Genomic DNA, 21,207 nt, shown 5'->3' with positions numbered 1-21,207 from the left:
AACCTTATGATTATAACTTAACACTCTCCTCATACTGCTTATGATAAGATTTAGGAATATTCCTTAAGTGGCTTATCCTTCAGGCACTGGAACCTTGAAACCACAGTGTATGATTTTTATGTTATCAGTGTTACAAAAACATCCACTTTTACCTCATAAGCCCATTAACAAAATTCTCAGTGCACTGAGATTTCTTTTATTTGAAATATTTATTTTCTGACAAAAATACCTAAGTTTCTGTAAATGATGCAAAAATGATTTTGTAGTCTATAAAATTCAGCAACATTTAAAGAGCTAATATGTTGTCTTATTACGGTTGTTAACTCCATGTGCTTTGTTGTTCCATATTGGTTGTCCAGTGGCTGTTATAAAAAAGTTTCTCAATCATTCACTGTTCAACAATAGAATAAAGATATATTTATGTCTTTTCTTCTGCAGTATTTTGGATCCTCCTCATGGCTCTTGAAGTGGGCATCTCCTCATACCCTTTCTTTGTCTGTCTTTTAACAAGATATAAAATCGTAGGAGCAATCTTGGGATTTCTTTACACAGCAGCTTGGTAAGCAGAATTTTAACAAGACTCGTGAATGAGAGTGGGGATCAATTCTTGATATACTTTACTTTATTGTCATTGTACGTATATACACAGTATACACATACAACAAAATTCACATAACACCCAGAGACCAAGCTCAACACACATAACAATCCCCAAACACTCCCCCACCCACTAAAAAAATTCTCCGCCTCTAAACCACCCAAGCATCCACACAACAGACCAATTAGCGCTGTCCAATAGCTCACCATTGGTGGTTAGTTCATTGTTGAGTGCAATTATAGCTCTGGGATAAAAGCTATTCAAAAGACGCGTGGTCCTAGTTTTAATTGTTCTGTATCTTCTGCCAGAAGGCAACAGTCTAAGAAGAAAAATTACAGTAAAGTGATCTCATACTAAAAATATTATCTAGAATTTCATACTAAAATATTATCTAGAAATAATAGATAATTTTCAGGCGAATAGAACTGTGAACATTCTTCCAGATCATAACTTCCAGAAATAATCCCAATAAACTGTGAAGCAGAGATATTAAAGCATAGGTTAGCTTTTAAAAAATCCTATAACTAAATTTCTAAATTTTACAAATTAGAGGGGGAAGGAAACCTTGAAATAAACAATTCTGAATCTCAGAATTTGATGTGAGCTTCAGAGTTGTTCTCAGTTTATAGTCATTACATATTTAAATATGCATAAGCTTTTTTTGATCTCAGCAAAATGACTGGAATAGATGGAACAACTATTCTGCTTTCTTGTTTGTTATAAAGATAAAATCCTTAATGATTTATTTTAGATACTTCCAGATCTACATTTTACTTTCCCTGCCCTGAAACCTGAGAATCACAGTGCCCCATTTTGGAGAATCAGGAAAGGGCAAAAAGCTTTCAGGTTATGAACTAAACATTCATGGTGGGGGATGATGTAAGATAACCCTTTAGAGGTTCTAAGTTTTCTGATAGTTACACCTACCATTTTCTTTCTCTTTGCTCTTGAAGATAAGGAATCACCACATATTTAATCAACTTAAATTTGAGAAGCAAAGTCATCAGCACTTAATTTTTACAATAGTTACAATATGTACTTAACAATAAGACATGAAAAGGTATGTTTGGTGTGGGGAATAAAAACAATGGGCTAGAAAAAAGGAACCCGTAAGTTCTAGTCTTCCTTAGACATGGAGCCAGTAGGGTAATTTTGGGCAAGTGACTCTAGTTCATTGCTACAGCATTATAGTAAATCACTTCTGAAAATATTGCCAAGAAAAGTGCATGGAATTGTCCACATAGTTGCTAGAAGGGAGGGAGAGAGATGGAGTGTGTGTGTGTGTGTGTGTGTGTATGAAAGGAAAGAAGGAAGGAAAGAAGGAAGGAAAGAAGGAAGGAAAGAAGGAAGAGAAGAAAAGAAGGAAGGAATAGATCCTCTAGATGTGCTCAAGTGAATAGCTTGCTGCTACGGTACTTAGAAGTCCTACTGTTAAATAGAATGAAGGCAATGAGGCATTGTGGGTGGCAAAGCCAATAGTTGAATGACATAATAAATACTTACAATTCATAAAATATATGGGCTAGTCCTATATGGTTAGGTTTTCCTCAAACTCATTTTCTTCTGGCTTGGCTGGGATATAGATCAAATGGTCAAACTAGTGTCGGCCTTTTTCCTATTTATGGAACTCTTTATCTTAACCCAAGTCCCTCAGTCTGAATTTAGATCTCTGTAGTCAATTTCTCAATCTTTGAGTCTTTTGTTTGAATTTTCTTGCATAAGTATTGTAAGGTCCTCGACTTGCAACCGGACTTAAGTAATCGACTTATGACCAGCCGCAAGTCCTCAACCTACGACTGACAGCCTAGCAACCAAAGGCTCGCACCTATTGGCTAAGATGCGCCAGGCTGGAAGCAGGCTTTTACTCTTGTTCTATTGGCTGCTCTGCTTGACAGCTCTCGTATAAATAGCTGTCAAGCAGAGCAGAGTGCTGAATTGTTTTGTAGTTACCTTGATCATTGTTCTGTTGCAATAAAGGCTGTTCCTTTTACCTCATCTAGTCTGTTGCCTTTCTCTCTGTCCAGACTTCTATATGTATTCTAAGCACTTTCCAATCTCTGGGTTCAAGCAAGTCTTTATTATTACTTTGTTTTTGATACACAAGCATATAGTCACACTTTCTACATCTTCAACCATGGTTGCAGCTATTAGAAGACCTGACTGTAAAATTATGCTACCATATCACTATCACAGTATTCAAGTATGCAGGAAGAATGACATCTTGGTAATCAAGACACTTAGTAGCTACCTGCCTAGTACCTCATTTGTTTTGCAAAATGGTCAGAAAAGTGCACAGAGCACATATTGAAGTGTGTGTGTGTGTGTGAGAGAGAGAGGGAGAGAGAGAGGGGGGGGAGGGAGGGAGGGAGGGAGGGAGGGAAGGGAGAGAGAATTTTGCACACTACTAAGAGTCATACACTCCTGATTTAGACTCCCATGTTATTTATCTGGAGAGACTACCAGTTGGCTCATAGTATCCCTGGTGTCAGAGGACTTTAACAGTTGGGATGAGTAGTGAAAATGGTGTTGTGTGGAAGTGCCTAAAATCTATGTTTATAGGTGCAAATCTGCATGGCATGAATTTATACATTCTCCTCAGAGGTGGGTTCCGGCCGCTGCTACTGCGGTTCGCTCAGCGATGGGCTGCGGGCATGCACGCTATGCGCACATGTGCAGTACCATAAAAATTGCTTCTGCGCATGTGCAGAAGCAAAAAACAAGATGGTGCTGCTATAGGTGCCACCGATAGAGCCGATAGAACCAGTTGGGGGGCGTGGCGGGCCGAGTAGGTAGTACCTATTGCCTACTACCTACTCGGCCGAACTGGTCTGAACAGGTAGGAACCCACCTCTGATTCTCCTATGTTCATAGCAAATATATACTGCCAATAAGAAAATCAAGATAGTTGCAGTGATCATATCCAAAGCATATTAATTATAACACAAATATCCAGATATTAGTAAATGATTTGGCAAATTGAATGGAATGTATTAAGGAAAACGTTTTCTGAGAACATGGGAAAACCAATGCAATTAACTGTTGTAGCTCTTTCAGCTTCTCCCTATTTTCTAAATTGCTGTAAGGATAGCAAGATCTAATGGGGGTAGGGATTAAGAGATGAAAGTTATATTGGAAGCATCCGCTAAGGAAGCCTTTAATGTAAGAACTTTACCATTGCCAATGAAGATCTGCATTCATGAAAGAATATCCTTTTCCAAACAGAACACTTCAATTGTATTAGGTGTTAATTCCTGAAATTTTCCAGTCAGATTTCACCAATAATATAGAAATTAAAGAAACGGTGGGAAAGTGATGAATGATTCTGATGTTAGATCTGATTTGAATTCAGTTCGTCAGAAATTTGGCTTAACAAGTAGTATAAATATGTATGTATGTAAGTATTCTATAGCTTCTACTGCCAATTTAGGAAACTAATAACTCCGTATATTTTACAGGACAGTTATAATGTTCTTCGACATTATAGAGTGCCCTGAGAATGATGTAAGTATATTTTTGATCATTATTACTGTTGTAATATGGTGATTGCAGCAGTGGTGAAATTCCTTTATTTAATGACTGGTTCGGTGGGCGTGGCTTGGTGGGCGTGGCAGGGGAAGGATACTGCAAAATCCCCATTACCTCCCCACTCCTGGGGGAAGGATTTTGCAAAATTCTCATTCCCACCGCACAACAGGGGAAGGATATTGTAAAATCTCCATTCCCACCCCACTCTGGGGTCAGCCAGAACTGATATTTGCTGGTTCTCCAGTTTACTCAAAATTTCTGCTACTGGTTCTCCAGAACCTGTCAAAACCTGCTGAATTTCACCCCTAGATTGCAGATTCACTTAAGGTGTACAAGTGCATTAATCTAATGAAAGTTTAACAAGTCTGGTTAGCTGCTGGAAGAAAATTCCATGTGAGTTTTGAGCACCATGCACAAAAAATGCATGTTAAGATTACCCCTATAGAAAATCTACTGTGCTTTCTGTGCATGAGGAGCAAGTGACCAAACAAAACGTACATGGATTCAGTATACTTAGGGAGGCAATAACATTGACGAAGTGGTAGAAAGTCATGAAATCTATCCCTGCAGGTGAGTTTTTGACAGGATTCAGCAAATGAATGAGATCATAAATTCTGACTGAATTCCTGATACCAAACAATCATTAGTCAAATCCTCAGCGGCTAATAGTGAAGAACTTTGGATCTACATGAGTTGGATTACAACTTCCAACAGTAGTATGTCTTCTCTTACGTTGGCTGAAAGAAGTGGGAGTTTATAATCTAACCCTGGATTCAAGATTTGACAACGCTCCATATCCTTCCAGCATGTAAACCCGTTCTCCATAGCTGAGTTTATATAAAGACAGATCATTGGTCCATCTGCTTCCTATTATCTATGCTGACTGGCAGGATCTTTCCCATTAGACTATAACCATGATGGTGAACCTATGGCACACATGCCAGAGGTGGCACATAGACCCCACTCTGTGGGCACATGCACCATCGCCAGCTGCTCTTCTGGTTTCCAGCACACACATGCATGCCGGCCAGATTGTCTTCACAGGCACCTGAGCGTCAAAAAATGGCTCCAAAAACAGCCTGAAAATGGCCCCAAAACAGCCTGAAAAATGGCATATTTCTTGGCCATTTTCCGGGCCAAAAAACTGCCTGAAAATGGCCTGAAAACAGCCTCAAAAGTGCTAAAAAACAGGCATGTGCTCTGGCCAGCTGGTCTTTGGGTTTCCGGTGCTGTGGCATGTACAAAGACCAGCTGGCCAGCGTGCATGCATGTGCCAGAAACCCAAAGACCAGCTGGCCTGCATGTGTACCAGCCAGCTGCTCTGTGCATGCACGCACGTTCCGGTTTGGGCACTTGATGCCAAAAAGGTTCGCCATCACTGGACTATAAGATTAGAATAAACTAGGCCTTTGTCACTTAATTGCGTCCTAAAGACCCAAGATTTCTGATATGAACTCAGGATAAGCTTCAGCATTCACAATTAATTGACTGCATAACTTAAGTTGAATGTACACAGGGAAACCTGCAACTTAATTGGTAATTCTGCTTTCCATGCATAGGTGGTGGGAAAACACTCTGACATAATTCGGATATGGCCATCCGTGCTGTTCCTGTTCCTTCTGCTAGGATGTTTTGTTTTTAATTTTGTGAAAGCAGTGAGAAATACATCTGTACGGGACCAAAATGTGAGTATTTATGGCAGCACTGAAATCCTCTCTTTTAATAACTTCATTGAGTTTATTTGATTGTACTCCAATGAGATGAAAGTTCTTTAAACTTTGGTGTTCAAACAATTGAATACCAAAGACAAAACTTGAAAAAGAGTTGCAAAATAAGCTGAATATTAAATATTAAATCACTGATTTAAGAAATAAGAACATGTCTGGCAACCATATGCCTTTCTTACTCACTATTTTAGCCATTTAAAAGCAGTTACAATTGTTGTTTCTACAAGACTTTGAAAATGGAGATTATGCTACACCTGCCACATGTTTGGCTATCCACTAGTTTCATTGTTTTTAATAAACATTATTATGGTTTTCTGGCTTTATTTAGGTTTATTAACTGTCTAGAGAAGTAGCGGTTAATTACCAGTTGTAAAGTTACCAGTTTAACTAAAGTTAAAATAGCAAATTTCTCCTGCCTAAAATCAGTATTTTAAGGATAAAAATGGTCAAATTTGGTCAAAAACGTCCACATTTGGAAGATTTAATAGCTGACTTCCATAATCAGGTATCATCATGTCTTCTAAGATTTGACCATACTCCCCAATTCTTGACAGTTTCCCCAGCCTTATAGATAAGTATTTCTCATGCTGACTGGGAAATTCTAGGAGTTGAAGTTCACATCAGAGATGGTATTCAGCATGTTCTGACCAGTTCTGGAGAACTGGCAGTGGAAATTTGAAAACCGGTAAATGCCACCTCTGACTGGCCCTGCCCCCATCTATTCTCTTCCTCCCAAGTCCCAGCTGATCAGGAGCAAATGGGGATTTTGCAGTAATCTTCACCTGGGGTGCCATGCCCACCAAGCCACACCCACCAAGCCATGCCACAGAACCAGCAGTAAAAATGTTTGAATCCCACATTGGTTCACATATCTTAATGTTGCCAAGCTTGGGAAACACTGCTGCAGATAATATAACCTACCCTAAGGAAAATTGGTGAGTCCATCTTGATTATATCTGATGGTTTTAAGATTTGCAAAACCAATAAACCATTGTTTATTAAAGAAGGTGAATCATAAAAATGACCCTGAAATTAATAAGCCTTTTAATATATCAAACAGCCAATTTGGCCTAGTGATTAAACTGCCAGGCTAGAAACTAAGAGACTGTGAGTTCATGATTTGCTTTAGGCATGAAAGCTGGCTGATGTAATTTCGATGCCCTTCTTCTGTTTCCTTAATCAGCTTATCTTTGATTGTCGGTAGTGTTATCAATGATATTACTAATAAAATTTCTCTCTTTAAATCCATAAATTCTTTTGTTTTTTCTTCTTCTGTATCTTGCCATCTGGGGTAGATTTCCCCTCCATTTAATTCCTCTTTCAGTATTCCACTCTTTCCATTTTCAGAGACAAACCAATCACCATAAATATCAGCAATTTTAATTTCTTTATATTCATTTTCCTCTTCGATTTCTAGGATTTTAATTGCCACTTTTTCCATTTGATAAACATCTTCAACTTCCTCATCATATTTTGCTGTTAGATGCATTAAGTCTTCCAACTTATTCTCTATTCATTCCTAGACATTCGTTTTAAAGGGCTTGCATAAATTCTATCCGTGAAGATAGCATTTCAAAATTCAATTCCGCCGCTTATTTCTTCTGTTCTCCAATTTAAATTAATTTTAAGTTTTTTATAGGCAGTCTCTTTTAAAAAGGTAAAAACTCCTCACCAGCTGGAAACATTTTCTCTTTCGGTATCCTTCCATTTTGGAGCCGCCCCGACTTCATCAGCCTATTGGCTGGATTTTTTGTTGCTGGTTTGAAGAACTTCTCGTGGATCTATCAGGGACTTTGCAATGTCCCTGAGATCAGCAAGATGTATTCTTCCTGTTCACCATCTCTGCGGGATGGTTTAGGTCCGTTTGGACCACCCAGCTGCAAAAGAATCGACGGCGATCTCAGGGTTCTTAAAAAGATCTCCACTCATTCTGTTCTTGATTTCCATTGCTGCCATCTTGGCTTTTGTTTTAAGGTTTACTTCCATGACACTTTCCTAAGGTCTCAGTTAAAAGCATAAGAAGTGTGTTAAGTCCCTTGATGTGCTCTGTATAACAATTCAACCAGGCACATTGCATTATTTGCAGTGGTCTAACCATGCTCTTTGTCCATTATATGCAGTAGCAGAAATAAACTTGGATTAATATTATGTGTCCAATTTTTTTTTGGGGGGGGGGGGTTGTCCCTAAAAATAAACACACATATATGCACATATGCTAGGTTTGTAATTCCTGGTTTGTAAAGACACTTTATTTACATTATAGGAGAAAGATATTTTTACAGAAGAACACCAGTTGCAGTATGTTCAGCAGTTGCTGAGAAAGCCTGTACTTGGGTGAGAGGCATTTTTTCTTTGATATATTCTGATAATTCTTTTTTCTTTTTTTCAGTACTAAGCTAGTAGGCTTTTTTTCCCGGTACTAGCCTAATACTAATATGAGCAAAATCCTAATACGAGCTCACATTCCATAAAACGATAAGTTTTAGCTGAAAAGCATCTGGAATCTCATGAATCCCTAATGGTTAACCATGGCTTAAGGTTTGATTGAGTACAGCCATCAGATGCATGTATGCATGTGGGAATATGGACTGTACTGCTGAAAAGCTTACCCTAGAATAAACATGTTAACCTTTGAACCCTCAGGATCAGTGGTGGGTTCCTGCCGGATCGCACCGGATCACGCGCTCCCTTTCGGCGCTGAACCCGGAAGTACGTTCTTGCCCCGCTCCTGGCGACGGGACGACGCTTGCCTGCGCTCCACCAGCTCGGCTGGGACCGCAGACGTTTCTCTGCTCAGCAATGTCTTCAGTGGAGCAGTGGCAGCCTGGCAGGCTGAGCCTGCGTCCCTTTCAGGCGCTCCGCTCCGCTGAGGGAACGTCTCCGGTCCCAGCCGAGCTGGTGGAGCGCAGGCAAGCGTCGTCCCGTCGCCAGGGGCGGGGCAAGACCGTACTTCCGGGTTCAGCGCCGAAAGGGAGCGCGCGATCCGGCAGGAACCCACCACTGCTCAGGATCCTCAGTAAAACCCATAATATCTTGTTGACAAAGTGACAGGTCTTGATGCTTTGATTCTTGGTGATGTTCTGATGAAGAGAGAAATACTTTGACAATATTGTTTATAGGTAGTCCTCAACTAATGACAGTAATTGGGATTGGAATTTCCATCACTCAGTCATGTGGTTGTAAAGCATGATATCCTGTGATTGCATTGCTTAGCAACAACAATCCAGCACTCCTCATTGCCAGCATTAAATTAGGTTATTAAGTGAGTCCCAAATGGACCAAAATTAGACCAGCAGCAAATAAGTGGTGTTGCTTTTGGTGGGACAGTGAGTATGTAGGAGTGGCCTGTGAAGGGGACAATGTGAGTTACTTACCAGATCAACCTACAACCTTCCTACCAGCTTCCTCATTGACTTTGCTTGTGGGAAGCTGGCAGGAAAGTTCACAAATGGAGATAACTGCAAAAGTAGTTGGCGAGGGAGGTGGGGGGAACATCGATCACCTGTTTTTGTTCTCATTCATAAATCCCCATCGTCTACAATCCAGCCACATAGATGGTTAAAGGCCCTCACAATAAGTGTTCTGTTCATAGAAGTAAGCAAAGTAATGACAAGAGTTTCAAATTTAGAGAAAGAAAAGGCTTTTTTTCTGTGACATGCAAAGCAGCTGATTTTTTTGTTACTTAAAACCCCTATATTTTTATCTACCAACAGGAATCCCCAGAAAAACTGGTTTCAGAAAAAATTATATCAATGGGACCCCTACTTTAAATTCCCCAGCAGAATAATCAGCACAATTGTGGTTATGTTCCTATGTCTTTACATGGTAAGGCAAGGCAGTGGATGATGGTTTCAGCAAGGAAGTCACTGCTGCTTTTGGTCCAATCAAATCACCTTTGAACTGAAAAGCATTCTGGGGATCAGTTGTTATCTGTAGTCCAAAGAACAGGCATTGATAATTGAAGCTAAGCTGTAATGCATGCTATATTTTGCATGCTGAGCAAAACTCTAATGTTTAATTTATCCCAAGTTGCTGATAATGTAGGCATATGAGAATACTACCCTATAGTCTCTCCTCTTGTTTTTTTCAAGTGAAGCTATATGTTATTCACGTGAATTGTACCTTTTTTGACTCAAGGGCTTAACTGATTCTGGGAAAATACAATGGGACCTGCATCAAAAGCTGATGGTGCCAGAGTCTTAGCGGGCAGGGCCCTCGGCACCTTCATGTGCTCTTTGAAACATGTATTTGAGACACACTCATGTGCAATTTAATTCCCTCTCACCAATTAGGCTTTAAAATAGAATATTTTTAAAGGCAAGAGGATGAACTCCTGGAAATAGGAGAATGTAATTTATTAAAGGAAAGATCAATTAGAAATTAGTTTCTGGACAAATTCTCATTTAGCTTTAATCTAGGATTGTAGTAGTTTAATGCATTGTATAACTATGTTGACAAATAGCATTGTAGCGCAATGCAATATATATATCCTCCCAGAAGCACAGACTCACTATGGGCAAATAATAGATCTAAATAATATATATATTAAGATGCTGAGCTTGTCCATCAGAATGGTCGGCAGTTCGGCGGTTCAAATCCCTAGCGCCGCGTAGCAGAATGAGCTCCCATTACTTCTCCCAGCTTCTGCCAACCTAGCAGTCCAAAAGCATGTAAAAATGCAAGTAGAAAAATCGGGACCACCTTGGTGGGAAGGTAACAGCATTCCATGCGCCTTTGGTGTTTAGTCATGCTGGCCACATGACCACGGAGACATCTTCAGATTTTGGATGTTGAGGGATTTAGCAAACAGATCTCCCCCAATTTAAATTACTGTAGGTGTGAAGGTCTACAGGTCAATTGTGAATGCATTATGAGCTAATGGGAGTCCCTAAAGGTATCTCTTATTATCTTATATTATCCTATAATTTTCACTTCAGACTTTTTTATCCATCAATATCTTTCATTTCTCTCCCAGTTTATTGTGACAGAATATATTTTCACCAATTTCATAGTGAAACTGCTCAAAAAGCTGCTTCAGTTCTTCAAAACAAATATTCCAGGTTCGGAAAGTGAATCATGGATCCAAGGCTTTGAAGAGTTTATTCATATCTTTGAAGGTAAAGGCATAATATTTTGTGAATATAGCATTAGTTTTTCATGGGTGGTATAGTGTACCAGTTGCATTGAAAAAGAGAACGACAAATTTCTAATAATGTTGTCCCTAAACAAAAACCTGATATTGCTTGAAGAAAAAAAAAACAGCCAGTAGCTGTAAATCCATACTTTCTTTCCTTAACGAGAGGAGGAGCAGCTAGGTTGGAAAATGCCTTTTCTGAAGGGCTAGAACCTCAAATCGCTAAAATTGAACTTGAAGAAAAGAAACTTCTCCTTTGTGCAGATTCATCTTGCTTTTTGGAACCCAGCATGGTTTGCTAAGTCGAATTAGGTAAAAGGGAAAGGCCATTTTTTTTTTTAGTAGGATAGAAAAATCGCTGTCATCCAATGACTTTTCAGGAGATGTTATATTCTCCACTTGTCCTCCTTTCCAGAGGCTTCAGTTGATGAACAGGTAGACTATGTTACACAATCATTATTTCTAAGTGTGTGTGTTTGTGTATAAAGTGTGAATGTCATACAAAAAAACAAGTTCATGGTCCTATGCTCTGGTTAGAGATAGACAGCCCCCCAAATATAAGATAAATTCATCTCTTAAAAGTTTTCCCATCCAGATTTCCTACTGTATGAGCATTTTCCAGCTGGAAGATAGAGGATGAATTCTTCATTTCAATATTCATGGTATCAGGGAATGATTAAAATGTATATAGTATTTTAAGATGAATGGAAATTATATTAAAAATGTTGTGGGATGAAAGCAGGAAGATAGAGTATAGTATGAGATAATTACTCACTGGTACTAGAAATTTTTGCTGTTTAGGTGCAGCAATTAGGGTGGTTTCTTTTTGTCCTTGCAAGATGACTAGCAAAAATCTCTCAATGTTCAAAAGAACTATTTTCATTGGATTTCCTTGGTGTTTCAGGTAATAGATCCCTTTTATTTTCTCTGTTAGATAGCTCTATGTGGATGCAGTTCTGGGAGCAAACTATAATTGCTTTTTAAACCTTATGGCTGTAGTATTGACCTGAAAATGAGCTATAACCTCTAGCAGATCAGGAGTATTTTTCCCCTTAGCAAATTTCATTCCTTGCATCCCCTAGATTAAGGTCTTTGTTTGGCCTTTCTAGCATGAATAAGATGTTTGAAATGATTGCATCAGCAGAAGAAGAGCAAATAAAGGTAAAAGAAATGGTAAGAGAGTAAGAATAATTCCCTGTTTTTAGCTTCACATGAAAACAGGGAAGGGAAGGCATGGTTTTGAATGGCTTTGATGATTAAGGATAGTCCTTGACGACTGTTCGTTCATAGTTACAATGGACTTGGAAAAAGTGACTTGCAACTTATACTCACACTTGCATACTTGTACTCACACTTATGTTATGACAGGTTGCAGAGTTCATGGTCATGAGATTGCAATTTGAGACCTTTTTTGCCAATTTCTGCATTGACTCCTAGGGAATAAAGTGGGTGAAGAACCTCTTGTCGATGCTTGATTCTGGGAAGTGTTGCTTGAGCTCTCTAGGATTCAGAATATGGACTGATAGCCATGGAACTGACCAAAGACATCTTTTCTTATTGTTCAGGCCTTTCCTTATTCTAAAGATTGATTAGGGAGTTTCAGGTTTAGAAAGTCACATTTATGTTGTAGTGTAGACCAGGAGTCACCAAACTTGGCAACATTAAGACTTGGGGACTTCAACTCCCAGAATTCTGCAGCCACCCATATTGTTAAAATTAAAGTTGCCAAGTTTGGAAACTCCCGGTTTAGATAAACAAGAAGACATATAAAGACATTTACAACAGCATTTACATTTAATATGTTTGTTAGATTAATATTCCGTCATTCTTTAAGGAGTAATTAGTGTTTTCTCCTTTTGACTTATTCCCCACACTGTAATCACACGAGATAGATTGGTCTAAAGATGACAGTAGGTCCATAGATACCAATCAGTTTCTGCAGCTGAGTTGGATTTGAATGTGCCCAATTCTACCCCAATAGCTGACAAACCACATCTGACTAGCTAGACTTGTTCAGAATGTCAGATATTTAGATCTACCCTAAACATTAGCATTGATGAATAAAGCCTATATCTATAACTAGATAATGAAAAACAAAACATTGAAGGGAGGGTGGAAGGAAGGATAGACAAGTAAGAGGGAAAGAGGAAAGAAAGCATCTGAATGTACTAAACACGAGTCTTCAGGGAAAAGATGGATACATTGTGAAAACTCAGCTGTCAGTTGATCTTAATGTTATCAAATGAAAAGTATGCCATTTGCAATTAACTTGGCATAAAATAATTCATTTGCATTTAATTGTAATTGTTCAAAGAATGTTCTGAAAAATGTTCGGCCCTCCAGCATGTTCACTTCATCCAATCTGGCCCTCTTTGAAAAAAGTTTGCACACCCCTGCATTATAACATTTCAAAATTCCGAAAAGATGCAGGCATTAGGAAATTAATGAGTTTAACTATGTCCCAATATAAAAAGAAGAAACAAAGAGAAAGGAGATTAAATAATGTTTTGGGCTCTTTGATAATTTTGTACTTTACTTGACTATTCCTGACTATGGTGAGGAGTATTTTGAGGGAATCATCTCTGAATTAAGATTATGTTGTTTGTTTTATAGGAATTTGGATTGCTACTACTGTTATTGCTTCTGTCACATGCATTGGATATGTATTTAACATCTTAGCCCGCTACAGGTATACAGATATAAAAATCTTGTCTAGATGTAACATTGATGCTGTGATTAGATGATTGAAAATATTTAAGGTCTCATTGGCCTGGATGCTGTTGCCAGGTTTTGTGGAAAGCCATAAATAGTACCATTATTCACACTGTTTTCCTTTTATTTACGAAGCTAATAGCATATCAGCATGCCTAATAGTGTATATTGATGGGTGTGGGGAAGAGCATTATGAAAACAGGAAGATTGTTCTGCTTTCATTCAACAGCCAACCTTCACCTCCATGTTCTATGCAAAGTGTTTCATAATCGAAGCCCATTTGTTCAATTATACATTTTCTCTTAATCGGGAAATTTAGAATACATTTTATTTCTCATATTAATACATTTTTCAATGACCAGCTGAAAAATTTAAAAAAAGAAACATGCATTTTCTGCTTGGCACAAAATTTACACGATACCCAAATGTTGCTCATTGTTCCCCTTTGATTAAAATTCTGCCAATTCTACCAAATACTGGTCTATTTCACATTCAGAACTTCTAGTTACCCTTATAGACTTCACTAAGTCTCCAATCTTTTAACACAATTCATTCACGTTTTTGATTAATTGCTTTTTTATAGATACAAATAATTTTGTGGAAGTGTTTGCATATGTGTATTTGTATGTGTACATGTGTGCATCCGTACACATAGGCACTTATATTTATATTTCTTTCCCTCCTAGAAAACATATTAAACTGTTGAGGGCAGGCAAAAAGCACCTACTTGTGTCAGAATCTATGGAAGTGTCGTCTTCTCAAAGTGTGGTAAGTTTTCAGCAATCACAAAAGAACTACTGATTGGGATTGTGAGCTATAAGACAAAATATAGCATAAATAATTATAATGATCTTTTATTTAGGTTAAGCACTGGAAAACACGCATGTTAGGAAGCAAAAGTAGTTTTTGAAGTTAGCCAAAAAATGTGGTAGTCATGCCCAAATCATATTAATCTTTATACGTATAATGAGCAGGATCTACTGAGTTTAAAGACAAGCTCATAAAGTGCAAAGTGTAGCTCATAACCAGTGCAACTATTTTGATATGGAGGTGATATGGTATTGCTGGAAAGCACTGTTTATCACCTGCTCTGCCAAGAGTTTTGATCCACTGCAATTTCTAGACCAAGTAATAATATAATTCTGAAGTTACCAATCACTCATGCCAGATAGTTTTGATCCAAAAGGGATCAAAAGTCATCAGGCATGACTTTTAATTTTTCCTGCAAGATCCCTGAGCCGCTTCTGTATGTGGGACCCATGGGTGAATGCCCCCTGCTTATTTCGCCAAGAGAAAAGAACGCTCATCCCAGGATTGCAACACTGAACGTTTGTGATGGAGGTTTTTTGGGATGTGTGTTTGTGCTGAGCTTGGGAAAAGCCTTCAGTATATCCCAGGATTGCAAGGATCATTCATTTTTTGGTGATGGGGAGGAGGATTTTGCTGCCTTTCGTCCTTTTCTCAAGCTCAGCACAGATGCAAGTCCCAAAAAGACTCCATCCCAAGTCTTCAGCATTACAGTTCTGGAATGTGCATCCTTTTCTCAAGTGACATTTGATCGCTTGAAAGGGACAGGCTGCGCTTTGCTTCTAACATAAGCTCACACGCTTGTTGTTGTGACTATAATTCTTAGGATGTTCAGTCTTTTCCAATACTTTTAGAATGGAGAAATGGCGAAAACAAGACTGTTCGAGCAAATAAATGAAATGGCAGGCTTTAACCCTGAAAAGAGGAAAGAATTGGATGAGTGCTTTTAGGCTTTGTGTAAAACTACAAATATGACAGGAATCTAAGTGTATATTTTAAATTTGTTTGCCCTTCTCTGATACCAAGTCCCTTTCTTGTAATCAATTTAATAATAACCTATAAATTAATAGATTGCTGCCACTCTGTGTTTAACTGGATTTCAAAACAAAACATTCTTGAGCCAAGATATCAGGATAATGTCAAGAACAAATACATGACAGGGCTATAGAAGAAGAGAAAACTAGCTTTCCTGCAGGGTGTCATTCATCCATATTTCGTTGGTCATCTTTCTCTTTTGGGGATTTCTTCTAATTTGAAATTTTGTTTGGTAAAAATAAATAGGTAGAAAGAAGTTGCATTTGAGGGTTCAGCATCTTATTTTCTTTCCCTCAGACTGATCTAAGGCATTATGCTGACAGAATTGCTTTCTGTACTTATACAGATATAGTTCTGTAGTTATACAAATACTGTACATCATGTAGATTTTCTCAAAATATTGTATATTTTGTTTGCATGTTTGTGAATTCCTAACTGAGATCTCCTATTCTTTTTACACCAACAGGTAGCAGTATCAAAGTTTATCTCTTTCCAAGTTGCATACATAATGTGGGGTATGTGAACACTGTCTTAAAAGGGTTGGAATAAGTTATTGGGGTCTTCTAATTCTCCCCTTTTGTTGACCAGTTGCAAATTTTCTTTTCTAGGATACCTAATCATGCATTTGGTGCAGTGGTTATTTGGAATGATAGTTACGTATATTTTGATTTTACCCATGATACGTGGCAAATGGATGGAGCTTTTAAACAAATGGGGAACTGTGATGTAAGTGCCTGCAGTCACAATGACAGTTTGGTCTCCCTGCCTTTCAGAATTTACTAGGCTGAAAATGTGGGCATTATCCACATAATCAGCCCATGTTAAACATTATGAAAGCCTAGAAGACAATCTGGCTGGTTGGGATTGGGGGATTTTAATCAACTACTGCATCATCCCCCTCATTGGATGGATTAAGAAGGAATTTATACATCCTCAAAAATATTTATAGAGCAGGTGGTTCCTTGTTTTGCTGCTCTGATTGCAGAAACATTGTAAGTCAGAAGTGAGATGTTATATTATTTGAAGTACCAATTTGTCTGTTTGATACAGTGGGGGGTCGCAGGTGGTATGCCCCAGTATGGGCGTACCGGTGCCTGCCCGGAGCACCGTATACCGTTTGGGGATGGTGCTTCGGAGGGCCCGCCCGCCCGCCCGAGCTCCTTACCTGTATTTGAGCTCTTTGGCACTTCTGCGCATGCGCACGGGGCACACGGCACCTGCGTGACACTCCACTGAGTAGCTGGAGAGTTGCGGAGGCTCTCGGAGGCGTCACAAGAGGTAACCGTTGCAACAGGATCCGGAACCCACTACTGGTTTGATAGGAAGAAATGCACAGTACGAACAACACCAAAACCTGTGCCTGCATATGTAGTACTATACTATGTTCATAGGATTCCACCTGTAATCTTTTTTTTTTATACTTTTGAATTTGGAAATTGGATAGAATTGATTAGCAAGGATTTCATAATGATGAACATAAAAATTTTGGATCCCAGAATAAGAGGATGGTAGACAAACGTATATATATATATCTGTTTTCGTAGATTTTCATGGGTGTAGGTATGCTGGTTTTGTTGTATTCAGGTCTTTTCCCGTGTAAAATTGAGATTATCTTGGCAATGTTTCGGCAAGATCTCACTTGCCATCCTCAGGCTGCTGTTGGCTAGGCTTAAAATGCGAATGGAGCTGCCGTTTTTCTGTAAATCTTGGTGGGAGAGGATGGGGTGCTGGCTTTGTTTCAGTAAGTGGAATGATTGGTTGTGTGGTTGTATCATGATTGGTAGATTGGTGCTGATTGGTGCTGGCTGTGTGTGCATTGTTGTTTTGTATTGTAACAGCCTGGGTGGTGGGTGGGGCTCGTTTGTTGACTAGGGCTGGTTTCCAGATGTTTGGTAGGCGGGAGGTATCATCACGTTTATTCATGTTGTGGGGGTGTTTCTCTATTTCGATGGCTTCCATAATTATTCTCTTGTTGAGGTGTTGAAGACCCGAATACAACAAAACCAGCATACCTACACCCGTATATATATATTGGTTCAGCTTGATTATAAAATGCAATGTTGTTTTCTTTGTTTTCTATCTTTCAGCCTGTCATTTGTCATTGTCCTAGTGATCAAGAAGATACAGGTGCTTGCAGGTGCCTGGTTTTTTCTCCAGCCAAAAATGTCACCAACTGACAGTCAAAAGCCCTTGGCTCTTGATAACAGGTGAGTGCTAGAGAATGATATGCCTACAGCTATTCTATGAATATAATTTTCTCCATTGCACGGCACCTGGGTTTGATAGGCATGGAGGCTTCCAAGTAAACATTTTTTAGCAGTGTCTTTTGGAAGATACTGTATAGTTTTCCAGGTGTTTTTTCCTTATTTTTAAAATAAGTGTCCAAAACAGATGTGAGATAAAGATGGGATGGGAAAAGTATTCATATTTGAACAAATAAAAACCTTCTTTGGAAGTAATTACGCAGGGAAGCTAATCTAATTCACCTTCTAATTTTGCCGTTTGTTAGTCACTATGACTTGTTAGTCACTAATCATCTTGGTGGGAAAAAGTTAGAAGATCAATGGGAATAGGTTAAGTAGAAAAATACAGGTTCAGAAGAACTATTTGGAATTTGTATTAAGCTTTTTAATCTATAGAGAAAACAGGTTCAAATGCTTTTTTTATGTTGAATATTGCATGAAGAAAACTAGGAAAGATTTAACAATATAATTCTCGTCACTTCCTTTCCTTTCATCCTAGCCTTATGTCTTATTCTACTGAAAATCTTTTAATATTGTGCCAATTTATTTATTAATCATTTATTTTATTAATCATTTTTTATATGCCGCACCCTCTCCACCAAGGGACTCGGGGCGGCGTACAATTTACTACATAACAAATAATGACAATGACAAGGAGGAGATATACAAAAAGCATTATATACACACAATAAATAAATAATCAATCAATTAAAACAGCAAAAAAGCAATTAAAAAACAATTAAAACACCCAGAGTCAAACCTAATTTAAAATTGTATCCAGAGGGATTAGAATAGCTATAATTCAAGCCAGGCCGGCTAGTCGGAACAGGTGGGTCTTGAGTTTCATGCGGAAGGAGCGGAGATCGGTTGTTGTCCTGATGTCGGGGGGGAGGTCATTCCAGAGGGCTGGGCCCATCACAGAGAAGGCCCTGCCCCTCAGCGGCGCCCTCTGGCATTGCTTGGTGGACGGCACCCGGAGAAGTCCCTCCCTGTGAGAGCGAATTGGTCGCAGGGATGTATGGGGCAGGATACGATCCCGTAAATAGCTAGGTCCTGTGCCATGGAGCGCTTTAAAGATAGTAATCAAAACCTTGAAATGCACCTGAAAGACTACAGGGAGCCAGTGGAGCTCGCGCAGGAGTGGTGTCACATGGGAGTACCTCGTACTCCCTATCACTGCCCGCGTGGCCGCGTTCTGGAGCAACTGCAGTCCTCGGGTGCATCTCAAGGGAAGCCCCATGTAAAGAGCATTGCAGTAGTCCAGATGAGATGTCACCAGCGCATGAGTGACTGTGCGAAGGGCATCCCGGTCCAATAGGGGACGCAATTGGCGCACCAGGTGAACCTGGTGGAATGCCCCCCTTGCCACGGCTGCCACATGGTCATCCATAGACAGCCGGGCATCTAGGAGGACGTCCAAGTTGCGCGCCCGTTCCACGGGGGCCAGTTGGTTGCCCCCAATGGCCAGCGATAGGGTCAGCTGGTTGAACTGAGGGGCCGGTAGCCACAGCCACTCCGTCTTGGAGGGGTTGAGTTTAAGTCTGTTGTCTCCCATCCAGACCCGTACGGCTTCCAGACACCGGGACATCACGTCAACGGCCTCGTTGGGGTGGTTCGGGGTGGAAATGTACAGCTGAGTATCATCAGCGTACAGATGGTATCCCACCCCAAAACCACGGATGATCTCATGCAGCGGTTTCATATATGTGTTGAACAGGAGAGGCGAGAGGACCGACCCCTGTGGCACCCCACAAGTGAGTGGCCTCAGGGTCGACCGCTGCTCCCCTGCCAACACACATTGCGTCCGGTCGGAGAGGTAGGAGCAGAACCACCGTAAAACGGTGCCTCTTACTCCCAGCCCCTCCAGCCAGCGCAATAGGATACCATGGTCGATGGTATCGAAAGCCGCTGAGAGATCTAACAGAACCAGGATAGAGGAACAACCCCTATCCTTAGCTCTCCAGAGATCATCAACCAACGTGACCAAGGCCGTCTCCGTGCTGTGCCCGGGTCGGAAACCGGACTGGCACGGGTCTAGATAGTCATTTTCCTCCAGGTGGAGGAACAATGTTGCAATTTGTAGGCTAATTGCAATTCAATGAAATACGTTTATGTGTTTGCATTTATCTCATTGGTGGGACTTGTAAATAAATCTTATTCCTCTTCTCATAGGCTCAGTAAAGTATTATAACTTTTACAAGTACAACTTATTATATACTTCCTCAACTGAGCGGTGGTAGAACTACTAAATTTTTGGTAAAACCCCATTGGGAGAAGTATCTGCTTCCAAATCCTAGCACAGCTGATGACTGAGTTTAAAAGCAAATTTATCTGTTTCTGCCTCTGAAGTTGGAGAGTAAGCATGAGACTTCTCAGTGGTAGCCTCTTGTTTTGCAGGAGAGTCTTCGCAAACTTCAGTTATTTTTTATTCTTCCATTCGGTGGCCGTGGGCTTAACTTCCTGTCTGATGAGACTGTTCCGCAGCATCATTCTTGGGGTCTGGCTGGTTGGACGGATAGATAGGCCAGTAATGCCAAAAGGTTATGAACAATGCGATGCAGGTAAGCATTGGAAGGACTTTGCAGAGGAGACCTTATCTACTTGTACATAACAGAATTGGATTTCCCACTCATTAGCATCTTTGTTTCAAGCCTTGGAGAAGGAGTGGGTGGGATGGGAGAACCAGAAGCTGCATTTAATACGCAAAAAAGAAATACTCATGATTTTTCTACAGGTTACACAGTTTGGATTGGAATGCTTTTTCTGGACCACTATCACACAAACCCCATCCTTGTGTGCTTCTGCCAAATCCTTTGCGACAAACTCAAACAGAAAAGGCTGTTTGCCGATTCATACTCTTCTATGTGTAAGCCTTTGGAAATAGGTAAGCTTGAATCAGAGGCCACATGGCCTGTTGGGCAATGTTCCCTCTAATTTTTTTTCAGTGTGAGCAGAAAAGTATAGTGTTTGAGCGGCACATTTTTATGCCTGAGCAGTACCTGAATATTTTTCACAGGTGTCACCTAAGACAACAACAAAATCAGTATTATTTGAAACTCAAAGTTATGTTTATTCAAGGTACCCGCTTAATTAAAAGTGTTATATAGTATCACTTAACAACACTCCTGCTTAGCAACCAAAATGTTGGGTCAGAAACTCTGGCATTTGAAGCATGCAAGTCTTAAAGCTGTCAAGTTACAAGATCCTTGCATTTTCCTAACCCTTTAGGAAAAAAAACCCAAGGGGTCTTCAAACCTGACAGCTTTAAGACTTGTGGACTTCAACTCCCAGAATTCCTCCTCCAATCATGTTGGCTCAGGAACTCTGGCATTGAAGCATGCAAGTCTTAAAGCTGTCAAGTTGCAAGACCCTTGCACCCCTAACCCTTTAGAAAAAAAACCCAGGGTCTTCAAACCTGACAGCTTG

The 21,207-nt window shown here is 39.8% G+C and overlaps 1 protein-coding gene across 1 annotated transcript in view; it reads left to right on the top strand.

The window, feature by feature from the left end:
• Positions 1 to 21,207, top strand: part of LOC309386970 (stimulated by retinoic acid gene 6 protein-like) — a 53,150-nt gene that overhangs the window by 29,174 nt on the left and 2,769 nt on the right. The window contains exons 5-17 of the mRNA XM_081942986.1: positions 439 to 559; positions 4,054 to 4,099; positions 5,683 to 5,808; positions 8,114 to 8,184; positions 9,564 to 9,675; positions 10,826 to 10,967; positions 13,598 to 13,673; positions 14,383 to 14,464; positions 16,005 to 16,053; positions 16,147 to 16,264; positions 17,626 to 17,745; positions 20,179 to 20,342; positions 20,516 to 20,665. Of these exons, the coding sequence (XP_081799112.1) occupies positions 439 to 559; positions 4,054 to 4,099; positions 5,683 to 5,808; positions 8,114 to 8,184; positions 9,564 to 9,675; positions 10,826 to 10,967; positions 13,598 to 13,673; positions 14,383 to 14,464; positions 16,005 to 16,053; positions 16,147 to 16,264; positions 17,626 to 17,745; positions 20,179 to 20,342; positions 20,516 to 20,665 (1,377 nt within the window). The remainder of the gene's footprint in view (positions 1 to 438; positions 560 to 4,053; positions 4,100 to 5,682; positions 5,809 to 8,113; positions 8,185 to 9,563; positions 9,676 to 10,825; positions 10,968 to 13,597; positions 13,674 to 14,382; positions 14,465 to 16,004; positions 16,054 to 16,146; positions 16,265 to 17,625; positions 17,746 to 20,178; positions 20,343 to 20,515; positions 20,666 to 21,207) is intronic.

This window comes from Natrix helvetica (assembly GCF_964273705.1).
Source record: "Natrix helvetica genome assembly, chromosome: 2".
Taxonomy (NCBI): Eukaryota; Metazoa; Chordata; class Lepidosauria; order Squamata; family Natricidae; genus Natrix; species Natrix helvetica.
The sequence above is the reverse complement of the archived record's forward strand: the minus strand, read 5'-3'. Positions and strand labels throughout refer to the sequence as shown.